The 24,967-nt window shown below is 40.5% G+C and overlaps 1 protein-coding gene across 1 annotated transcript in view; it reads right to left on the reverse strand.

Annotated features, from left to right (window-relative positions):
- Positions 1-24,967, reverse strand: part of INO80 (INO80 complex ATPase subunit) — a 63,726-nt gene that overhangs the window by 13,862 nt on the left and 24,897 nt on the right. Inside the window, exons 17-27 of the mRNA XM_065686524.1 lie at positions 24,475-24,559; positions 23,859-23,976; positions 22,833-22,918; positions 21,693-21,860; positions 21,149-21,282; positions 20,272-20,339; positions 18,645-18,738; positions 16,717-16,894; positions 10,909-11,049; positions 6,343-6,568; positions 462-589 (exon numbers count right to left, since the gene is read on the reverse strand). Of these exons, the coding sequence (XP_065542596.1) occupies positions 462-589; positions 6,343-6,568; positions 10,909-11,049; positions 16,717-16,894; positions 18,645-18,738; positions 20,272-20,339; positions 21,149-21,282; positions 21,693-21,860; positions 22,833-22,918; positions 23,859-23,976; positions 24,475-24,559 (1,426 nt within the window). The remainder of the gene's footprint in view (positions 1-461; positions 590-6,342; positions 6,569-10,908; positions 11,050-16,716; positions 16,895-18,644; positions 18,739-20,271; positions 20,340-21,148; positions 21,283-21,692; positions 21,861-22,832; positions 22,919-23,858; positions 23,977-24,474; positions 24,560-24,967) is intronic.

A 24,967-nucleotide genomic window follows, 5' to 3' on the forward strand; every position in this document is an offset into this window, starting at 1 on the left:
CCTATTGTATAAGCCAGAGAACTATTATCAAGCTTTTGCACAGGATTAAGATGATAAAGGGAAACAGTAAAAGTCTGTGAAATTACAAGCAACATAAACAACATACAGTTATCGACTGTTCTCCCTCTTCCTTCCAACGAAAGGGCACATGAGCATCATATGAAAACACAAGGAAGCCGTTTAAAACCAGCAAAGAGTATAACTGAGCTATGCAACCCCTCTTGTACATTCTTCCCATAGCATCTGCTGTTGTACACGGCTGGAAGCATAACACTAGACTGGACCTTAGATCTAACTTTGTATGGCAGCTCTTATTTTTTCATATTAATGCATTTACTGTATATCCTTCAGTACAATTTTACGTCAGGTTTGCTGCATCCAAACGACAGTATTTTCTCCAAAACACTGTTGCTAAATTTGCATCTTCAGAATTTGTCTTCTACAGGCTACAGCTCTCCTACCTCCAGCAAGTCAATCATCCGTGTCATCTGGGAGTAGATGAGAACTCTGTGTCCTTGAGATTTCAGCCGTGTCAATAGAAGATCAAGAGCATGAAGTTTTCCACTGTCAGTGATCAGACTCTCTTTGTCTAAAAGAAATGGATGACAAGCAGGTAACTAATAAAGCCAGAATAGCTACATGCAGCAAGCTAACTTTTAAGTTTTCCCAGCACTTCACTGCATTATAATCCCTAAAGTAATGAGCTGTGATGAAAGAAACTGCAACACCCCTTCTGGCTGACACTTACAATCACACTGTTAACAATAACTTCTGTTTGCTAAGATGGGAGTATATGAATATACCCACATGGCAAAATTTCATCACAGATTGATTTTCTCATGAGTACAGACTCAATCTTTTTTTGGACAGCCATTTCCCTCATCTAAGGATTCTGACCACATCAACAACCACAACACGCCTTGACAGTTGAAGAATTTTTTTCCACTTCTCATGTTAAAATGCTGTCCTTTGGACATTCGCTGCTACCTGATGCTGAGCTTTGTATTCACCCTCAACAGATCTAGTTTCGAGATCAAACCCCTCACTAACATAGAAAGCGAAGGACAGGAACAGTTCTCTAGGGTGGTGAGGCACTGGAATGGGTTGCCGAGGGAGGTTGTGAATGCTCCATCCCTGGCAGTGTTCAAAGCCAGGTTGGACAGAGCCTTGGGTGACACGGTTTAGTGTGAGGTGTCCCTGCCCATGGCAGGGGGTTTGGAACTGGATGATCTTGAGGTCCTTTCCAACCCTAACGATTCTATGATTCTATGATTCACAGCACTGCCTTAACTCTTCTTTTTCCTCCCTGCCCTTTGCCTTTAAGAAAAAATAAAGATTGCCATCTAGAAACATTTCTTAAGTCACTTCAGATTTTATACTTTATGTCCTCTCTGTTTCAGCACTGCTCATGAAGTATTTTTCAGGAAGGAGATCTTCCTGTTTGTACATTCTGTACATAAACTTCAGTAAACAACACACTACCGCTGAAAGACGATAAAGAGACATTTTCTTCCAAAAAATTATCAGTTGGAAAGGCCACTGATGATTCTTTATTCTTTGGGATGTCTGATTTTAGGTTTACAGCCAAAACGGAAAGTTGACAACTGCAGATGGTGCAGGCTAGTACAGAACCCAAATATTTTCGACACGTCTAGCAGGTAACACTTCCGCACACTTCTTGTTGCACAGAATGAATTAACTCACGGGCTGAAGAAAATCCAGCTTTCTGGAAGGCAATTAACTGCCTTGCACAATATTCCAGCTACATTAAAAAGGTACATATAAAAATTAAATCATTCACCTGAACATTTTCATAGAGCTAAAACCAAGTCCATACTAGTGGAACAGAGGAGTACAGATCACACAACAGTGCTCCTACAAAGGGCTTATCAGCATGGCAGGCAATACGGTCCATGAGTACCCAAGTGCAGTGATGTGGCATAGAGGGCTAAGTTTGACTCTTGCAGGTACAACAAGGGCTTTGGTAAGAAAAGCAGGAATGTAGATGTTGCTCTATATTGAATTCAAAAGATCATTTTGAAATAATATGCCCAGGTTTAATACACCTTTCAGACAGGCTGTAAAAACTAGAAAACATTCAGAAAAAGTCCCCACTATTTCATTGTATTAAAAAGCTTTTCCTGCAGTAAGGAATTCAGAAACTTGGTTTGTTTCAATTTTTCAAAGGGCAAATGGCAATACTCAAGGTTCCTCTTTTGGACAAAGGTTTTTAACAACTGAAGTGAACTGTATACCAGCAGAGAAGAGCACAGTATCCAGTGACTTATTAGAGTGTAAAACCAAGGTAAACTTTCCTCTTATCCTTCTAACAGTGAAGAAAAACTAGTCAGGAACACTTTTATTCAGAAACATGGGAGACTCTTCATCACTTTAATATTTCAATCAATATTTCTTTCAAAAAACTCCTTTAGCTTATATATAAATAATGGACTTGATGCTGGAACTAGTAGGATCTACATTAGATGTCAGAAGGAGCCAACAATACTCCTTCCTGAAATTGAAGAAACTGAGATGTCAATAATGCTTAAAATTATCAGCTCTTCTATTTGCACTGTAAGTCAATGCTGTGAACTCTCTCTCCTGAAAGTTTAGATCCATGCTCCTGCAATTCACTAGCTAAGAATCCAAGACAAGAGAGCTCTGCTCTTTCTTGCTTGTCTGCCTATCCAGACAGACACTGTTTTTCCTCCAATTTGCTCTCCCTTCTGAGGGTGATCTTGTTGCTCTGCCAGGAGCAAGTGCCACCTCTTTGACTGAATCATTAGCAACCACCTCAGGGAATCCATCAACTCAGGAGCTAAGCCAAGGAGATACTGTAAAGAAAACTAGACCACAGCTCTGGATGGTATTTGTTCTAAGTGCAACATATTTCTAATGACACACTCATCTCTAGAGAAAGCTCAAATACATACTATTAACTATTGTTAATAGTTTCATGAATTCTTCTAAAGAAAAACAAGCTTAGAACTTAGGCAAGTAAGTAAAAATGGAAATTACTTGCAGTTGTTTGGTTTTAAAATACCAAAAAAACTCCAAGTCTGTGCAGTAGCAATGTTTACTCTATACAAAATGTTATTCTTTCCTTTAAATCCATAAAGCCACGGCATTCTTTTATTGTAATTGGTCAGCTTGGTGTTTCAGAATGAATTAAATTGAGTGAAGCAATATGGAAAGTCTAGATATACATGACAAACTAATATGATTATTAACCAAAAGCCATCTGACTGGAAGGAAATGGAGAACAAACAGGGTCTGTTCAAGTGTCAGTCTTGACTGGCTCAGATTAACATATTAGCAAGTTTCCAAAAGCAAAATGATGGTGTCTCTCACACAGGCATAAATAGGTAGAATTAAGTTTTGGTAACTGGAAATGATGGGTGTCCTTTGCTGCTGGCTCCTTAGGTCTCCATTGTGTAAGCTACTATTTTTAAATAGCAAGAAAATACAAATTACAAAGAAAATACAAAAGAACTTATTTGCAGATGGTCTTACAGTCTGAAAAGTTACCAACTTATTAACAGCTCATAATTTCTCCAATATCTCAGTGTCAGAGCAGACTGCACTGGTGAGAAAGTTGTGGGGTTTGGCTTTTTTTTATGGTTGGAAAGCAAAACAGAACTAACAACAACAACAAAAAAGATTTATCGTCTCTGGAAGAGAAAACCATTTGACTTTACCCTGGCATCTCTAAATGTGCTATCTTGATATCATTGCGTTTTGTAAGATCAAACAGTTTTGCATGCTTAAAGCCTGCCACCTAGTGCTTCAAAGGACAAATTCCGGGAAGTGGTAAGAGAAAATGTACTTTATTTATGCCATCTTCAGGAAACACTATGAGTATTCAAAAAAGAAAGTGTCTTCTACCTCTAGTTTCTATTTCTCATCCCCTTGTATCTTGGAGGACAAAAAAGGTGGTTTACTTCTATTTTTATATGGTATTTCCGAATTTTGCAATTCTACATTTTCCATTTTTAATGATTGGTGAAAAATTCTAACTACAATGTCTTTGGAGATATAGATATATGTAGATATATATATTTAATGTTGTTTTTCAATAGCATCAAAAGAGCTTTTGAAATTTGAAGCCAGTCAGGAGATAGAGGTCCTGGACTGCACGTGAAAAAACTCTCCCTAGGACGTAGTTTTTGGGTTCTTCAGCACTGCATGGAATAAACAAGAAAAGGGAACCAGGCCAAAAAGAAAGTAAGTGTCAAAGGATATTGTTTAGCTTTCAGTCTGAAATAAAAAGTCCCTGCACCTCCAGCTATGCAGGGATATGGACATAAATTATCTACATGGGGACGCAGGGGGATCCTACGGCCTGGGAAGAACAGTCACGAATGATTACGACTCAAAATAACCCTTGTCAGAAGCTCTGGCTGATGACTGTAGCTGGGCTCAGTGCTCTCTGGAGAATGAGAAAAAGTGCCTCTGGGCATGAAAATGCAGAGGAAAGAGAGATAAAGTCTGGGTTCCAGTTGACACCCCTGGTTCCCCTCCCGACAGTCTGCACGGCACAATGGGGTCAGTGAGGAGCTAGCTGACTCTCACAGTAAACAGCCAGTGAGGCCGGTGCTTTTTATCGATGCTAAAAGGACTCAGACACTTCCTGCCATTTAATCCAGGACCATTTTTCTTTCAAAGAACAGGAAAAGCCTCAAGAGATTCCCACAGTGATCGCAGCTGAGCCTGCTGCCAGGGTACTGGGAACACTGAGACTGGGAGAGGATAGATGAGGTTTTAGGAGAGAGATATCCCTTGGTTCTTCTTGCCACCCATTTACTGCAGACCTTCACACCACCCATTCCATATGACACTTGCTAGACGTAAGCCTTGTAAATGGTTCCTTCAGTGTATCAGTTGTTTTCTGTAATGCACTGTGCATGCTTCTGCACACACAAACACAGCTGTATGCAGTGGTATATGCCCTTTCCTTTCAGATTAAGTTTAGGTTTGAATGCTACCTTCCACCTAGCTAAAACACAGCTGAATGAAATTACTCTTCTTTAAATTCACTTGCAGTTCCAACATCTCCTAAATGCAGGCAGCTTTACATACACACTCATCCCAACCATCAAAGTCATGAGCTTACACTGAAGTCTTCTGAAGAGAATGCATCCCTCTCTCAATGCTACATCTGATACTTGCATTTCTCTGTGCATGCATCCACCTTAATTTATCCCTTCACTATTTCTCTCCTTTCGGCTACAACAATTCACTTCCTGTTCCCAAATAATGGATAATTCAAAGAATTCCTGAAAAAACTATAAAGTCATCAACTATCACTTAACACTATAGTCTAGTGAGAGCTCATGAAAAAGGGTTTCTCCATTACATAGGTACAAACACGCACGTGCTTCAAATGACTCCAAGTACTTATGAGGTACCTTCTTAAACCGGACTGTAGCAAGCAAAAGGCCATTTTCCTTCTACTGTACTAACTTCCCCTGCCAAACATCCTTGACCCAAAAGGGTCTGGGAATAACTTTGCATCTGGCAGTGTAAGCTGTTTTTCCTCTTGGCTATCTCTCAGATCTCTAGTACTTTCTGCAGAACTCTGCTCACTGCTCAGGACCATTTTCCAACAGCCAGAATGTGTCTGCCCCATGGAATTCAATGCAGTATTGGCAATCAAATTCTAGTAAATCTTGGATTACTTTAGTCTAATTCTAGGGGGGAAAAAAAAGACGTATATTTACAAGTACACTAGTACATTTTCCCCCGCTCAACCAGGAAATACGAGTAAGTCCTCTTTATTCCAACTGAAACTCCGTAAATCTCACACCACATGCCTTGCTGCCCAGGCCAATTTCTTCTAACTTGGTTCCCAAACCCATCCTTCTCACTGTACACTGTTACAAGTTGTTTTTATCTTTTCACTAGGAAGACCAACAAAAGATCTTTTAGGTCAATACAATGGCCTTCCAACACATTGAGAGGCAAGACATGACTGTTACTTTTCCTGCAATCTTCCTATCTCCAACCTCAAAACAGTATTTGGTTGTGAGAGAAGACTGCACTTCAGTAAGCAAATCCCTCTCTTTACAGTACTTTGGAGGCTAACATGCTAGGAGGGGTTTGTAAGCATTAGAAAAGTTTGTGTGAGGCTTTTTTAGTATCCATGGACAGCTTTATGCAGACAGAGGATGTGAAATCATGGTGTGTTTTAAGATACCAGGGTTAACTTTCACTCAGGAGGAAAAACAAACACATAAATACACAACCATCCCCTCATAAAGCCCATAACCAAGTGTAATTACCACCGAAGAACAGATGTCCTTATTTATCTCATCTCTGTTCCGTGACAACGTCCAAACTTACCTGGTATCCTGATAAAAGACCAGCCGTTCTGAGGCCTGATCCCTAACAGCCCTCCTGGATACTCTGGGAAGAACTGGGAGGATTGCTTCAGCCAGTCAGCTGCTAGCTCAGGGGCTCCATTGAGTACACACTGCTTTGCTTCCAGAGATCCTCCTTCCTTCAGTGCCCTGCGCTCGTATTCTGCACTTCGATCATTGCAGTAGAACTCCAGTGGCACAGCTGTTACCTACAAGTAAAATAATCATCAATATTCTTGTTCAGATTTCCTCTCATCCCTGGATCTCCAGTTCAGGTACCTTTCCACAGGATCAAATTTTAAGAATTAAAGAGTTACTGACATGTACAAATGGAAAAAATCTTAAGCTGGGCTTAAAATAAGCAAAGATGCAACACCTCCCCACACCACATAAAGTCCTGTGAACAACCAGGCACACACTACTTGCCTTTTGATAGCAATGCCTAATGCCAACTGCCACACAACTGGTAGAAAAGCTGAGAGGAAAAAGAACAGCATCCTTACTGCACCTTTCATTTTTGCCCTTCACAATCAAGTATTTACCTAGCAGAGATGAGACTTACGTATCGTCCTTAACAGAAACTCATGTGATAATTTAATTTTAGGAAGATACATAAATTAGAAAGGAAAACAAATGATCAGGGAAACAGCCCTATTTTGGAACAGCACATTTCTTGGGCTTGACAGCTGATCAGAACGGAAATGGGCCACAGGAACAGTGCCAGTGAGCACAGGGTGATCTTTTCCTTCTGGCTATTCTCCGAATTCCTTGCCCTATCACCTGCCTTAGTATATACAACCCAGCTGGACAGACCAGTGTTGCAAACACAGCAACTCCGATTTCATGCCATGCGAGCTATTCTGGAATGGCTCCATCATCACTTTAACTCCTTCTGCTCTGCCACATCCACCCAAAGCTGTACAGAATGTAGAAGGTGCATGTTAGCCGAACAGCTGTATGCCAATGACTGTAACATCCTCAGGTAAGGAGTCTGTTCCAGCAGACAGGGCTGTTCTTTGTACAATCCAGAGCTTTCTCTTACCTCACTCATACCAGGGCAAGGGACAACTTCAAGATACTGCAGTAATAAAAACCAAAAGCGGAACTGAGCCATGGTACACACCACAACAGCCTGGGTTTTAGTTTTGATACTTCACCAAGCAAATACACGTAGAACACTCTCACACAACTATAAATACACAACAGTTCACTTATCCAGCACAAGAATCATTCCAACAAAATGCAGATCACCAACTTCTATTTTTCCTGAATACAAATATGTTTTGGGCCAACGTTCTGGGGTGTTTACAAAAGCTGTTTATAAGCAACTTTAGACAAGCAAGCTGGTAGAAACTTTCACATAGTACCTAGAGACCTAATAATATGTTGAAACTCATCTAAAATTGCATCTAAACTTTAATATTAGACAAATTAACCTTACAGTACGGGCTTATAACAGAGAGAAGTTACAAACTTGCAATGCTTTGCAGGTTTCTTCACCAACATAGGAAGCAAAGGTATCATTACTTTAGAAGTCGTTGCTTTGATTTCAAAAGTAAAATAGGGAAAAAAGAAATCCATGTAAATCATGTAAGTTAAAAATACTGTCATGAATCCTAACAGTGTGTAAATGACATTACCTACGGGAATATGAAAAGCAATGTGACAAATGAAAATGAATGCAGGGAAAATCAAGCTTGCAAAAGTTTTCACATTATAAAAAAGGAAGCGGATCTGTGTTGGAAAAAATAGTATGGGGGTCTTCAGGTTTTGATAGGGAACAGTAAGCAGTGGAGTTTCTACACAATTGAGTAGGGGTGGAAATTAGTGTGATAATGGAACAATTGAAACATTAAACATTAAAAGAAGTATCTTTTTATTGCAGATTAAAAGTTTTCATGTATTTGGAGGGGTTTTAATTTTTTGTTCCAGCTTACTCTAGCATGACATAATTAACTGCTACATACTAAGAATAATAGATATGCAGCATTATATCATGCAAATGAAGTTATTTTAATGACTTAACTAAATGATAAGCAATAAAATAGTTTAAATACCACCAGTTTTAAATACTGTACTTCAGAGCGGTAAGGTAAAGGGAGCAACCCATACCTCAGGACATACTGCCCGATACCTTAGATGCTGGCTGCACCTCTCTGAATATTTACCAGCTAACCCTAAGTAAAGGGTATTGAACAAGATCTTCTGGCTGGAAGCTGTGGTTCTGTCCTGTTTTACAGGAGCTCTGTGGAATAGATTAATCTCACAGAGACTTCTCTTTGCAAGAGCCAAACAATTGTTTAAACAGATTCATGAGCACAACTACAGTACATATTGAAATAAAACTAAAAAGCCAGACAAAATCTTAGCAATAATGGTAAAGCCACTGCTTTGGAAAAAGCCAAGAGCTATTTTTAAACCAGTCTGGCTTATATGTCTATACATACAGCCCCGCAAAGTGAAACAGTCTGTGTTAACACTTTGTACACATTTCCATCACTCAAAATAGACTTTTAGGCTATCTTGCACTGTTATCTGCAGTCAAAGCATTGGACTGATTTTTGGGGAAGATGGCAAAATCTCTCAATTCAAACATGCAGCCCCAGCTCTCTCGGGCCTGTCTCCATAGCAGGGGTGCTCCATCCCTCTGAGCATCTTCGTGGCCTCCTCTGGACTTGCTCCAATAGGTCCACATCCCTCTTGTGTTGGGGGCCCCAGAGTTGGATGCAGGACTGCAGGTAGGGTGTCACAAGAGCAGAGGAGAGGGGGAAGAATTACCTCCCTCGACCTGCTGGGCACACTTCTTGTGATAAAGCCCACCATACAGTTGTCTTTCTGAGCTGCAAGCACACACTGCATCTGTTGAAACTAAACAATACTGCTTGAAACTGAATTAGTCAGCTTCCTGACCAGAATACAAAATCCACCCTCCAAGCTATATGTACCCCAGAAAATTGCCTGCACAGAAAGAAAACTATGACACTGACTCGCTCCTCACCATCCCATAGCTGCTACATAAACATGTGCTCCTATTTCTATCATTCACTCCATTAACTTCCCAAAATTCATCACAGGTCAAATGACAACAGAAGGCTATAGTTTCTGAGAACATATGTGCCCTTTCTGCTGCTTCAGGTCTTCTGCACTCCTGCCAAAAGTTTCTAACAAGCGTAAAATTAAGCCTTTGTATTCCTAGAAACAAAAAGCCATACTTCCACTTAAACACCAGCCAAGCCAAAACAAGTAACTTTTATTCACAAGAATAAATATTAGAGACGATCTCTCCTTGCCCTTCCCCTCCCCTTCATATGTAGCCTTCTAAGCCCCTTCTCCTCCCTTCCTGATGTAGGGGGAAGTATTCCACATATTCTTCATCTGTAATGCAAATTTAGGTACAAAGAGTGACAAAACAAAGGAATCTGAAGGAGAAGTGGCTTTCACAAATTACTCTGGAAATAACTGCTTGTTCTTGAACCAGGTAATCATGGAATCATAGAATGGTTTGTGTTGGAAGGGACCTTGAAGCTCATCCAGTTCCAACCCCTGTCACGGGCAGGGACACCTTCCACCAGACCAGGTTGCTTAAAGCTCCATCCAACCTGGCCCTGAACACTTCCAAGGACAGGAATATGTTGTGACCCAGAGGTGATGTGTGACTTTGAGAAGTTCAGTTTGGATTCCTGCCCCCTGGAGCTGCAGGCACAGATGAATTCAGCTCAAGCAACAGCATGTAGGTAATAAGCACAGTCTTACTTGCCATCTACCCTTCTCCAGATGCATACGTATAATTGCACGTGGGCCCATTTGATCAAGCCTACAGCAATAACATCAACAGTGAGTAAAGAATGTAACATCTGTACAGTCTGCTAATAAAAGTATGTTTTGCCCAATTTTGTCAAAATCCAACAACATGGAATTCAGTATCCATAGACTTCAGAAGGTCTCTTGTGTCAGCCCAGGAAATTACAGCTAAAGTAATTTCAAAATTCAATTGATAGGCGATGGACAATCCCAAGCAGTACCACTTAATATCCAAAAGATTTAGAAAATGCCAATTCAAGTAATTCTTACACAGTACAATTTGGTGTTTCCTTTCTGGCACGTAAGCTGATGCAATGAGAGAAAAATAACATCCTTTTCAAAAAAGCATTGCTCCTCAGCTCCCTTTTGTCATCAGTGTTGACCAAACAATCACCCCATTCTGTTCATAGCATACCTTCATCTCCCTCTTAGATTACTGGGGAACAATCTACTTAACCTCTTCTGTAATTTTACTGCTTTTGGTACTAGGAGAGAAAGTGAAATCTTATGTATCTCAGAACAGCTCCTGTGAGGTACATCTCAGAACTCTCCTTTTCCCTTCAGGGCACATTACAGTCATTTCCCCTACAAAAAAAACTACTATTGAATACAGTAGCAAAAGGATATCCTCACAACAGTTTTACCCAACCAAAAGAAGTAATAGATCATCCTGTTCCTAAGACACAATTCTAACAAGATTTAAAACACAATAGAAAATACATAATTTACAACTTAACTTGGGACTTACCCGTGGACTGGCTATGCACAGGAAGGACGGCAGCTCAGTCACCTGGCAGCACCGTACACATGAGGTAGCTGATCTCCTTCGATGTATGACATGATCCGAATAGCCAGTAACTGCTTTACAGTGGCTGCTGAACACAAGGTTCTGAAAACAAAATTAAAACTAGCAAGTTACTATGTCTATAAAGAAATACTCCTCTTAAATACTGTGACTGCCCATGAGAAAGACAGACAACCACTGACCAAGTATTTCTCTTTGTAAAAGGGAACTACACATCTTTTGCTGTGAGAATGGATAAGATGTTTGTGTAATTATCAGACCATCCAAATCCTGAAACAGTTGAAATCAAAATAGTCTGTACCAATACCTGCATTTATGCCCAGCTGGAACCAGAAACAAGTTTTAGGCTCTTTGAACCTTTTGACCTTAGCTTTTATAATGAAGGAAGGACAGGCACATTCTAGGCCTGCCCCTCAAGCTGTTTTCAAGGTAATCCTTGATGTATTCTGAAGTATAAGCAAAATGAAATTTAGAAGAGTAAAAAAATAAGATTCTAAATGACACTAGTCTGGTACCCTTGGACTTTCATCTTTTCCAACCTTTTCTGTGCAAAACAGCTCTGAATCTTAACCTGAGAACTTTCAAGATGGTTACTCATACACATAAGCACACCCATGTATAAATCCTGGAACTTGCCACATGTGTATCAATATCCTTTTGGTAGAGAAAAATGTACTGATTCAGAAGTGGGGGCATTGAGATGCCACAGCATTAAAAAAAAAAAGGAGAATTTTGAAGATGCTTAACCCCACACAGAAAAATATCAGAAAACTAAATTTTCTAGAGCAGGTTGCTCCAAGCCCTGTCCACAACTTGGCCTTGAACACTGCCAGGGATGGGGCAGCCACAGCTTCAGCACCCTCACAGGGAAGGATTTCTTCCTAATATCTCATCTCAATCTCCCCTCTGTCAGGTTAAAGCCATTCCCCCTTGTCCTGTCACTACAGGCCCTTGTGAAAAGTCCCTCTCCAGATTTCTTGTGGGCCCCTTTTAGGTACTGAAGACTGTTGTAAGTCCTCCCCTAAGCCCTCTCCAGGCTGAAGAAGCCCAACTCTCTCAGCCTGTCTTCATAGAAGAGGGTCTCCAGCCGCTGATCATTATGTATTATCATTACGTATAATTGTTTCTTAAAGCACGCAGGGCATTCTTCTGCATACTACAGGAAACAAGCAACAATTTTAATCACGTAAGAGGCATACCTCTCACTGATCACAGGATGTGCCCTCCTGGCATTTCTAGCAGTTCACTTAAGTAAAATGTGACTAGTATCTAAAGCTTTGGCATTGCTCTGCCCCAGTTCCTAATGCACCAAAATCAGCTGCAAGCTACTTTCACTTTACAGAGCCTTTCAATTTCCTAAAATCCCAGTGTCTGAAGTTCTATACAATAGGGTATATGACAGAAGCAGACACCTTGTCTATAATGTTATACATTTGATATATGCATTCCTCCATATTAAGAAAAACAAACTAAAACTATCCACAGCAGCAGTTTATTATGGATCATGCATTCTGGGCCCTTTCCACTTCCGTAAGTAAATTCACTGGGCAAGATGCAGGCGGCTAGCATGTGTAATTCGGAACCTGCTGACAAGGGAGAAATATACTCTTACAGTACATATGTGCTAGCACCATCTATGAAATACAGTCACTCCTAGCATGTAAGTGGGTCTTTCAGTTGCTACCAGTATGACTCGTGGTGTGGAGGTGGCAAAAATAAAGTGCGTATGCTCTGACTGAGTATCTGCTCCTCCATATAGAAGGCGAGTGCAGAAAGAGCTGACAATAGCCTTTCACTGACACACAGCAGGGCTAAAAAGCACAAGTCAAAGCTTGGGCCACACTGTATATGTGATCCCGAAAGCAGGCTTTACTTAGCTGGCAATTCTTCATCAGTAATGCTGGCTTAACAGAACTGCTTCACATGTTCACTCCCGTCCCCGCAGAGCCCCTTCTTGTTGACCTAGCTGTTTGCACTCCTTAAGATGCTGATCAAGATGAAAACAAATCCTTGCCCCTCCACTCCAAGTTAGTTTTGTGATCTGTTTCACCACCTGGTAAAACAGGCTGTGTGCTGAAACAGCAGAGTGGGAAATACAAGGCTGGGAGTACCTGGCTGTGGGCAACAGATGTGAATGGTGGCTTCTTCATCTGAGGACCAGAAGTGGTGACAACAAAGCACCAGCACTGCTGCTGAAAAGGGGGGAAATCCCTTTCATGACATCTGTGCCACTTCTTGCCCAAGTTTTATCATCTGCCTGTCCCTCCAGAAGCCTATTTAACTACACATGTAACCAAAGAACCAATTCAACAGGCATGAAAACAGTAAGTTTTCTGAGGTTGGCGCATACAGGATGTGACAGTGCAAGCCCACATCAGTGAAGGCAGGATTCAGCAGCTGGGAGTAAAGAAAGTACAGCAAGGATCAGAAGGGAAGAGTGACTTCCTTCCCAGTGACTTCCTTCCCAGCAACAGCAGGCTAGTATGTGGAGTCAGACCAACTGCCTTTGAGCTAAGCAAAGGCCCACTCACTGGGTGTACAACTCATTTTACAAAGAGGAATCAGCATTGCATGCAGTCACAAGAGCTTTCCAGTAAGTCTTACAACACCAAGTGCTGGCATACTGATTGTGGCCCTGGTCATGAGAGGAGTCTATTAACTATTTCCTGGAAAGCAAGAATACAAGAAATGGCTAACAAAGTGTAATCCCAAACTTATGCAAGTTTGTTATTTAATTCTCTTTTGGAAAACAATATCAAAGAGCCATCAAAGACGACTTTAGCCCTATTAGAAGTGCCCAGGAAGAAACATAAAGGAAAACTTCCAAGAAGGTATCAAAAATAAGTGAAAAATATTACTTTTGCATATATAGAGTATTAGATGTAGGTCTTGTACACGGGCATTAATCTGGTTTTCAGTGCTATGCTTCCTGTGTACAAATTATGAGCAGGTCACAAGAAACATCCCTCTCTGAATTCCCTGATATACGCAGCAGTTAAGTATTCATGAACAGAGCAGACACCAGATACAACAGGGACAGCGGAAACCAGTCACATACATGGAAAAGACTGGGTAAGGTTACAGAACTGAACACAGCCACAGCCTTGAAATGGATCCTATGCCTTAATACAACAAAGCCAAGAACTCAAGAGGATTGTTAAAAAGTAAGACGTACACATCTACTACAACTGTGCAATCCAAAGGAAGTATTGGAAGAGGCTCTTCCATACTGCAGAGCTCCAAGTAAATATGGGTGATTGCTACCAGCATCTTAAGCTCATTAACAATCCTACCTAATAGAAAGAAAATCAGGAAAGCAAAGGATAGAAGAGTTCAATTCAACAGATCAGATTTTACATTAATTTAAATAGAATCATAGATTAGTTAGGGCTGGAAAGGACCTTAAGATTATCTAGCTCCAACCCCCTGCCATGGGCAGGGACACCTCACACTAAACCATGTCACCCAAAATCAATGGATACAAATTAATACACATCTTCTGGAGGTGCTGAATAAGGGGAATGAAGAGACCTCACACTTCTGTGTTTATGTGAAGAAACTCATACTATATTTAGACAGATGTTACCTCAATTTCTGAAAGATCCATTAAAAATAAATGTGGGGTTTTGTCTACTGACTTATTTTCATGGTTTGTTTCTTGTATCGGAAATGCTGATCTGAGCAGTTAAGAAAAGCCTTTCCAGATTTATACCATTTCCTTTTTCCTCTGCTTCTCCCCCTCCTCACTCCCTACAAGTTACTATCTTATGAAACCCTAGAGAAAGCCTCAGGGAATTCTACATTGAAAGTTTCTCAGATCTGGGCTAAGACGAAAACAGTGAGTTCATTTTCACCCATGATGCTGCTCGCTGCTAAAAGGCACGTAAAAGGCAGCTTGTTCTTCACCCTTTTTCTTTTTTAAGAGGTTCTACATATAAGCTCTGAAAACAAAATCCTGCAAATACAGGTTATTTTCAATTTACTTCAGGTGGTAATTTGTCTAATGTGCAGGTTAGAAAATGGATCTAAAGAATCTGTCATAACTGTAAGGCTAAATGTCTTTAGATTTATTGGGGTTATCACCAATGCGCTGTATTGCACAAACTGATGAATTCTGCTTCTCAGCTGGCTGTTTTCTCTGTAAAAGGTAGTAGTTATACTAGTCACTAGTTACACATAGTCACAGCACTGGGACCTCTGAGGCACAAAGAATGACTTCCTCAAAGGACAGAAATTATTTGGAGAAATCAAATTATATGTTTAAGTCATGCTAGGTTGTGGCACATGTGGGACTGTAGCCTACCTATATGCTTTACATTTAATTTTTAATATTAAAACCTACATGTGCACATTCCATATTTCCTATTTAATGTCTTTAACATTAACTCACCTTCTGTTCTCTAAGAAAATTTAACAACTTAAATTTTTTAGTATTTATACACACTAACCCAAAGGGTATATAAAGATCTGTATCTTTCTACATACGTAAAAATGAATGCTACCTTTTATAAGGGCATACAACTTTTTATACCATCTTCTACTCTTTTACTGTTAGGCTGCAACATTTATGATGCCACACAAGTTCTCTTTAACCATACCAAGGAAACAACAAAGCTACAGTGCAGTTTTAGAGATAAGTATTACACAGTCACTATACCAACTGCTGAATGTAATCCCAAAAAGCTAACTGAAAGCAAATTCATACAGCACAGACATTTTATCGAGCTAGACATGGAAACATGGAATATTTGAACACCAGCACAGCCAGAGTTAACTGGCATACATGCTCAGTTGGCTTGCTCTTTGTTTGATAACTAGGAGGACTCATTTTGTTGGCTTTGCTGTTAACGCTGCAAAACATGACACCAAGTCCAAGGTTGGTTTCCTACTGCATATGCGTCTTCAATTTCAACTTCCTCTACATGCTATTCAATTGAATTCTGGCTATCTCCTTTCCCCTTCCAGACCCATGAACAGAAGCAATATTCCCTAGAGAAATTTGGCACAATCTGTTTCAGAAGAGGTTTTTTTACTGCATATCTGTTAACTGCCCCAGATGCTTTCCTGACTCTGTGCTAGCACTTTTGTGAACTTATTTCCCAGTGAAACAAATCAATGGAGCTATAACCTAACTCAGGAAATCAACAGCAATTTAGTCATAAAAAGACAAAACCTTCACACACATCCCAGGCAAAAGATTAGAGTATACGACCTTGCATTACACAGTAAGATGAAAACATCTGGAGTCTCTCAGCCAGCAGCAGAAGCAGATTTCGGAGAAAGAGACCACTGACAATACTTGTCCACCAACTCTGAAACACTGCTAGGCTGAAGTCTCTGCTTTCCCCAGTGCTGCAATAATGTACCGAATTTGATCTCTTTCAGTCAGAAACCAAGCACCTTACATGTAGAAAACATTACAAAACTCTTAAGCTGACACGTAGAATCCATCCCTGATATGTCATGAGTCTAGTTCTGCTGCTTCAGTAGCATTTTTAAGACTTCTAATTCAACTGATTTATTCTTTATAGAAGTTTTGAAATGCGGCACCACATGGGAGGAAGATAGTAGTTAAAATTACTTCTCTGTTCAGCTCTCTGAACCTTATTAACTGTATCTAATAAAACAGATAATAATATCATCCTGCTTCCAAGTTTGTTTTCCCCAGTTGTATAAGGACAGAAAGGTTTAAATAATTTGTCACTCATGAGGATTGGCTACTTGCCTCCACAGCACAAAAATGTTGCTTACCTGCAGCAAAGTGCAGCTGTGCAAGTTAGGGAAAGACAGCGGGAAATTTACATCAAGCAAGAAATCCCTGTTCCTCAGAAAACATGACCCCTGCTGTTTCTCTCCTTCAGTTTCCATCCAGGAGCGCATGTGATGGAGCCTGTAGGATGCTTTCAGAGACAGGAAGAGAGCTAGCCACCTGAAACAGAACACAGTACATACATTCATTCACTGCTTTGTGAAAGAAAGGCTTGAGGACATTTACAGAATAGCTATTTGATCATAGAATCATAGAATAGTTAGGGTTATGGAAAGGACCGCAAGATCATCCAGTTCCAACCCCCCTGCCATGGGCAGGGACACCTCACACTAAACCATCCCACACAAGGCTTCATCCAACCTGGCCTTGAACACTGCCAGGGATGGGGCACTCACAACCTCCCTGGGCAACCCATTCCAGTGCCTCACCACCCTAACAGTAAAGAACTTCCTCCTTATATCCAATCTAAACTTCCCCTGTTTAAGTTTTAACCCGTTACCCCTTGTCCTGTCACTACAGTCCCTGACACAGAGTCTCTCCCCAGCATCCCTATAGGCCCCCTTCAGGTACTGGAAGGCTGCTATGAGGTCTCCATGCAGCCTTCTCTTCTCCAGCCTGAACAGCCCCAACTTTCTCAGCCTGTCTTCATACGGGAGGTGCTCCAGTTCCCTGATCATCCTCGTGGCCTCCTCTGGACTTGTTCCAACAGTTCCATGTCCCTTTTATGTTGAGGACACCAGAACTGCACACAATGCTCCAGGTGAGGTCTCACAAGAGCAGAGTAGAGGGGCAGGATCACGTCTTTTGACCTGCTGGTCACGCTCCTTTTGATGCAGCCCAGGATACGGTTGGCTTTCTGGGCTGTAAGTGCACACTGAAGCCGGCTCATGTTCATTTTCTCATCGACCAGCACCCCCAAGTCCTGCAAATGTTTCTTTCAGAACATCAGGCTTACAGTGTCCTGACTTAAAAGAAATATTTTTTGCTAGACATTTTCCAATTACATTACTCTTTATTTTTTCCTAAGGTGGCTTAGGTGAAGTGATTAAAGCAGAAGAAACTTCAAAGCACTTGTTTGAAAGGCTTGAGTCCGAGTTAGCCACTGCTACTTAAAACTGCACCTTGATTTCTCTGTTAATTGCTCCATATATAAATTATTCATAACCTCCATAATGAATGCAGTATTTATAATACAGATCACTCAGACAGGTCCACAGAAACTGTCCACAGAAACTGGATTTATGTTACTGAAACACAACAAGAAACACTAGTCCCAAATAGCCACAATAAAAGAATATTAGCCCTAAGCAAAACACATTTATTAATAAAGACTTGCTCTTAATCTCAGATTTCTTACAGGCACTATCTAACATCAGTCAGAGTACTGTCCATTGCATACACTGTAAATTAAACATAGAGTTCACAATGCTAAAATTCCATTATCCTAAGCTTATGCCTTGGAATTCCATTACATATTAAAACCAGGTATGTGGAAAACAGACAACACGGTTTGCAGCTGAAGAACAACTGTCACAGCACAAGTGTATTCCGTGTGTGTTAAAACACACGCTCAAGAGCAATTGGTAACCACTGCAATAAACTGGCCTTCAGAAGTCTGAATTTCGCACTTGCTAATGTCAGCAACCTACAGTATGGTAAATAAACTCTTCTGTGTCCCTTTGGCAGTCTTGTGTATTTACAGTGTCAAATCTTTGTAACAGAGGTTTTCTTTTGACAGAGGCATACAAATCACCTTGCATAATGGTGCCTGTAATATTAGGTAACAATAGACAAATGGTAATATTAAGAAGCATAGAAAATGCATGTTTACAGAGATGCCTCTGACATCACCTTTGCTTTGCCTACAATTACTAAAGGGGAAAAAAACACCCAGAAAAGTTGTCCTCACCTGGCTAAATGTCCCTGATTCATGAGGTTTGCCATTTCCGCTGGAGAGACATCAATAAACCGGAGGAAAGAAAAACAGCTTTCTTCGTTGATGCCTACATCACAGAAATACTAAAGTTAGGTCAACACATTTCACAGACACTCAGCTGAAAACAATAAACTTACTCCATCAATTCAAGATACGCATTCTCTCACATATGACAAATCTAGGTGACTAAAGAGAGGATCATAATTTAACCTGGATCTTTTAGAAATACTGGAAATTTAATCTGAACCACTGCTGGCTGATCCCAAGTTCAGTTCATTTTCCAGTCTGGTCAAGAGAAAGGCATTTACCAAGACAGAAACCCCATTCTAGGCCAGAAAATCACGCAGCCAGTAGAGACATCGATTTCATTTTGTAAGAACAGACAGGTAGTGTGCACATCTGCGAATCCAAACACGTATCTACCAGACAGCTGACCAGAACATGCACATCTCAGGATGTCTGCCAAACATGCTCCCACTCACCCAGCCAGCCAGCCAAACAGGTTGGAAAGAGACGTAGGAATCCATAGCGGAATGTGCGTATGGGGAAAAGGATGTAACAGGTATGGTGGGGATGAGGGAAACACTGCAGTGAAGGGTAGGGAGCAGAAGAGATACCTTCCACTGTTAATAAAGAAAGCCTTTCAGGACCACCCATGCACACTGCGTATCCCCAATACCATTTGTATCTTTTTTAATTTCTACATAAAAACTATATTGCCAAACTTATTTTCCTTTAATGGCATGTCAAAAAGGGTCCCCAAGGAAAAGCCTCTCTCGTGAGACCCCGTTGGAGTACTGTGTGCAGTTCTGGTGTCCTCGACATAAAAAGGACATGGAACTGTTGGAATAAGTCCAGAGGAGGCCACGAGGATAATCAGGGGACTGGAGCACCTCCCGTATGAAGACAGGCTGAGGAAGTTGGGGCTGTTCAGCCTGGAGAAGAGAAGCTGCGTGGAGACATCAGAGCAGCCTTCCAGTATCTAAAGGGGACTACAAGGATGCTGGGGAACGACTCTCCACTAGGGACTGTAGTGACAGGACAAGGGGTAACGGGTCCAAACTTAAACAGGAGAAGTTCAGGATAGATATATAGAAGTTCTTTACTGTGAAGGTAGTGAGGCACTGGAATGGGTTGCCCAAGGAAGTTGTGAATGCTCCAGCCCTGGCAGTATTCAAGGCCAGGCTGGACAGAATCTTGCGTGACATGGTCTAGTGTGTGGTGTCCCTGCCATGGCATGGAGGTTGAAACTAGATTATCTTAAGGTCCTTTCCAACCCTAACTATTCTATGATTCTATGATGATTCTATGAATACCAAAACAAGCAGAAAACAGGATAATCAGCAAGATATACTGAAGTTAAAGTTACAGAGAAGCAGAGACTCCTATAGCTGCATCTGGTTCTTCATACTTGTAAAGGGTTTTGCATAACTGAACAGGGCCATACTAAGAGATTTCAGCATAGTAATGCAGCCATTATCTCTCTTGGTTTCCTCTCCCAGTTTTTCCCACTCTTACAGTCTGTCAGTCCTTCTCACTGACTAAGTTACATCACATGCAAGTGTGCACCCCCATTTGCTTCCCAGCACTGTAAACCTACCCTTCCTATGGAAGAGAGACTGCTGGATGTGGTCTGGTGCAAATGGCGAAAGTGAAACCCGTAACCACCTGAAAATGAAAGCAACAAAACCAAGTAAAATCACTAAGGTGTTAACACATACAGTGTTCAATTACACAATCCGCAGAAAATGCAGAGTAACCATTCAGTTCTCCACTGTAAGTATTTCAGCACTCTAGACAACTGGAATTGTATGGAAGTAAGAGAAAAGCATCATCAGCCCACAGGCACTATTGTTAATTTGGAGCCGAGACACGCCATCGCTCTGGAATTGCATTATACAGCGTAGAACAGTTAGTCTCATCTTCAAACATGGCTTTCTCATCTCTGCCCTGAGCACTCCTCAAAGCTGAATGCATACAAAATAAAGCAAGAACTGACACAGTTGGACAAAACAGGAAACTGCAGGCAGGCAGCTTCTATTCATCCCAAGTAAGCATTAAAAGCTGTCAAGGCATTAGTAGATGCAGAAGATATACCATGTCACAGACAAGCAGATACTGATAGCTTCCTTAAACATGAAAACTCATTGAAGTGAAACCAGGGCTTTTGGTTTTGTATTTTAAAGAATTCTTTTAAAGCCTAATTCTATTACACATCATCAGCAACAACTCTGAATTCCTCTTCCTGACTTTCGTATTCAAAGGGATCTTTGATAATCAGGATTCCACCAAGGGTAAGAATCAGGTATCAGATGCTTAACAGCTGAATGAACAAAAGAAAACTAGGAATGCATTGCTTGGCCAATGTACGATAACATACACCAGGTAAAGGAGTTAATTAGCACTTACAAAACTAAAATAAATCTAAGTAATAATATTAAATATGCTACACTGGAGAGGAAGTGGAATAGGCTTGCCTGTCCCGTGAGTGGTTGAAGACCCTGATCTGTCCATGACGGTAGATAAACTTTGAAATCTGGTATGGCTTTAGGGAGATGTGAAATGGAGACCAAGTTTCTTGTCGCTCAAACAGCTCTGGGTGATTACACACCTGTAAGAAAGAGAGCAAGTCAAACACTGGGAGGAATGAATTTAGTCAGGTACAGCATTTACATCCCAAATCAATACAACTATTGATCACTATAGTGTTGCACAGCTATTTTAGTGTATCTACCAAAATCTGAATACAGTATCATATTTTCCCTGTTCATGTAACAGCTGTTGCCTCTTCTTCCAAAGTGAATGATTTACACACAGTTTGGAAGCAAACCAGTTAGCAGATGCATGCACCATTTGGCTAAAGCTCTCCTACCCCAACATCATGCTGCACTGCATCAGAAACACAACTGAACTGCATTCAAATTTGCTTGCCTATGCCAGAATTTTTTTATATGGTGCTTTCTAGAAGCCATATTTTAGTTCTGTGCTAATGAATGATTATTCCTTTTAAAATAGCCTTACCTTCCTGAACTGCATGACTAGATTCATGAGACTACTAGTTGTGGTCTGTGCTTGCTGAGTAGTGCCCATTGAGGACTGCAAGAGGTCATCAATAGAGATTTTGTTTTTCAGGGCTTGGTACAACAGCTTCTGTCGACTTGTCTGCTGGCAGTACATAAGAATTTCAATCTGAAAAATAGTAATTAAAATTTAGCCTTTCGCGTCTCTGAAATGGAAGATGAACCACATCAGTACACACAAAGCAGAGAGAAATATATCTTAAGGAAAACATAACTTTCCCCAAAAATACACATATAGGTGGCTACATTCACAGCTAATTCAGGATCCAACCTAGGAAAGTTTAGGTAATGATGTAGGAGACAGAACTTTGAAAGCATGTGAGCACAACTAAGTAAACAGATTCAGAAGAAGCTCTGAAAATATCAGATCTGCAGCTGATCGGCTTAAAATCTGACCTCAATTCTACTATCCTACCGCTAAAATGCTACCCATTTAGAGCCGTCTTCAACATGTGTCAGGAGCCCATGACAGTGACAGATGCATCACATAATAACAGTATCTGTGGGAAGCTCTAGTTCTGAAATTAGTAAGAGCATCACAGCCACGTAGATGTCTCTTAACCAGTGGTCCCATAACCTGGGGACATGTTGACTACAGGATAGTCTACTACAGTATTTTTAACACCCACATGAAATTAAGAGACTAACAAGAGGGAAGAGTATGATGTTGACACTATGCGTTTCTTGCTCTGTAGAGACAAGCCAAAAAAACCCCTAAATCCATGCTAAACCCTTCACAAAGACAACTGGTGATGTTTATCACTCAATCACTGCTGTACCAATCTCCTTCACCTCAATTAGTGATATTTCTGTCAACTTAATCAGGCTTAAAGGTTTCTATTTGTAACCATTAACAAAAGGTTTTCTCTAGAAGAAAAGTTTATTAATTAGGGATTCTTCAGTTACATTCACATCTAATGAGACTGCTGGGATGTGGCGCCAGAAACCGAAGGTCTGTGAAATGTCTACAATCAAACTTCAGGTATGCAGGCTGCCAAATGAGTTTGCAAAAACCAAATCAGAGAACAGAGCTATGACAATGACATTGAAATACTCATTCCAGATAAATACTTTTTCTCACCTTATCTGACAGCTCATTTTCCACATCCTTCTTGATTCTTCTCAACATGAAAGGCTTCAGGATCATGTGCAAGCGAGATAGCTGGTCTAAAATAAAGGGAATGAGGAACAAGGAACAATTACTTCAAAGGAGAAAACTATATGGTGCTCTGCTACAAATTAAGTCCCTTACTCCATACAGCACATGAGTCCTTACACCACTGAGCTGGTATTTCTCTCTTGGTATTTCTTTTTCCAAATGAATGCTGTGCTACACTGTTTGACTTATGAATCTGAAGATCTGCATCAAAGAATGAAGTTCTAAAGCATTTTTTATGTTCTATATTCCTCTGGGGTGAGCAATATGGGCTTAAATTTATCATTGACTATTAGTGCAAAAGAAAGTTTCAGATGAGACATTGCTAAGTCACAAAAAGAGACCATTACAGTTTTGAATCTCACCCACCAAAATTATAGCATCACAAGAACAGGGCATGCCGCACTGACAGACAACTGCAGTCTTTACTATAACCTGTAAGAACAAAACCTCTGGGTACTTGAGAACTCTTAAAGCCTTTACTTTGTGACAAGTTCCAATTGTGCTGTGTTCTACTCCAATTACATATCAACTATCTTACTCAGCTAGATTTTTCTATCCCCTAAAATTTGCTGTTAAGATTTCTGCCCCCCTCCAATTTTTTTTGCTTTTCTTCTGCAGCACAAAAGGTGTTTGGTGCTTTGAGTTGCAGATACTTATAATATTTGTTTTCCTCTGTTTGGGAAGGAAGAATACTGGAGACAGGCAGCAAATCAACATTTTCACTAGAAGTTTTTCTATTCATTGCACAAGCTACATTACAGTCAGAAACACAAAACTTGTGCATAAACTGTGGACAACAATCCTTAACATTCCAGTCCCATTATGCACCCACTAATTTAGATGATGTTTCTCATACAAAAAATGAGAGATAAAGTTTAACCATTAGCAGTTGGGAAAGGTAACAGATTTTTTTACATAAAAATTACTGCAGTTACACCCGGCACTCACTCTCATCAATGGCAGACTTGTTCTCTGCATGACTCTCTATGTCCTTGGAAAACCACTCATTGAACTCTTCATGGGAATCAAACAGCGTTGGCATGATAAAATGCAGTAGGGCCCACAGCTAAAAGGAGAGGAGAAAGCAACAGATCAGCAAAAGTCATGCTACTGTGGGCAAGGTAACCGAGGATGTCAAGCCCTTGCAAGTGTTTATGAGCAAAATCACTTTACTAGAGCACAAGACATGGCAAAATTAAAAAAAAACCTAGCTGCATCCTCTTCTTCCTCACCCTCCTGACAAATGCCAGATATATCAACAAGACACCATTAAGAAGCAGTGAGAAACACACTACAGTGATTTCGGCCAACTGAAGGAAAAGCCACAAGAATTAGATTTCATCCTGAAATCTAGGTATTCCTCACCACCAGCTATCTTCAGTTTCATTTTTATTTGGATGTGTGGCACATTTCTGTATTTTCCCTCCCAGAGCTGCTCCCATGTTTGTTTGGCAGTGGTTTGCCATAATCACACAAATGCAACAGGTTTCTCAACTGTTCACATATATATTTAGTGTATATTCTTGTTATAAAGAGAAGTCCACTCCTGTGAGCTCCTGCATACCTCAGCCATCGTGTTCTGGATTGGTGTCCCAGTCAACAACAATCTGTTTCGACACTGGAACTGTAGTAGGATCTTCCAACGAACACTGACGAATAAAATTAAGAAAGATCATTAAAACTGATTTTTGTAGAAAGACATGAAACAAAGTATTTTAAGACCAATTGCTTCCAGTGACCTTGCCAAATGATTTTTGGAGGTCACTTGGTAAAACTATCACAGCTACTCCCCAGTCTTTCGAAAGACAATTACAGGAAGAAGGAGCCTTTAACCAATTATAAAGATACATGCATAATGTATTCTATTTTTCTAAGTGTCTTTTTACTTTTTTTTTAATACAAGTGCTTGGATATTAATAAGATCTTATGATCTGAATAATTAACTTCCAGAAAGAAACAGTTATCATAAATCAGAATGTCATGTATTTGTCAGACTTTACAACACTGATTGTATACTGTGGCAGGAATGCGGAGCTGTATGTTACAGTCCTCTTAGA

Source organism: Lathamus discolor, chromosome 6 (assembly GCF_037157495.1).
Source record: "Lathamus discolor isolate bLatDis1 chromosome 6, bLatDis1.hap1, whole genome shotgun sequence".
In the NCBI taxonomy this organism is placed as follows: domain Eukaryota; kingdom Metazoa; phylum Chordata; class Aves; order Psittaciformes; family Psittacidae; genus Lathamus; species Lathamus discolor.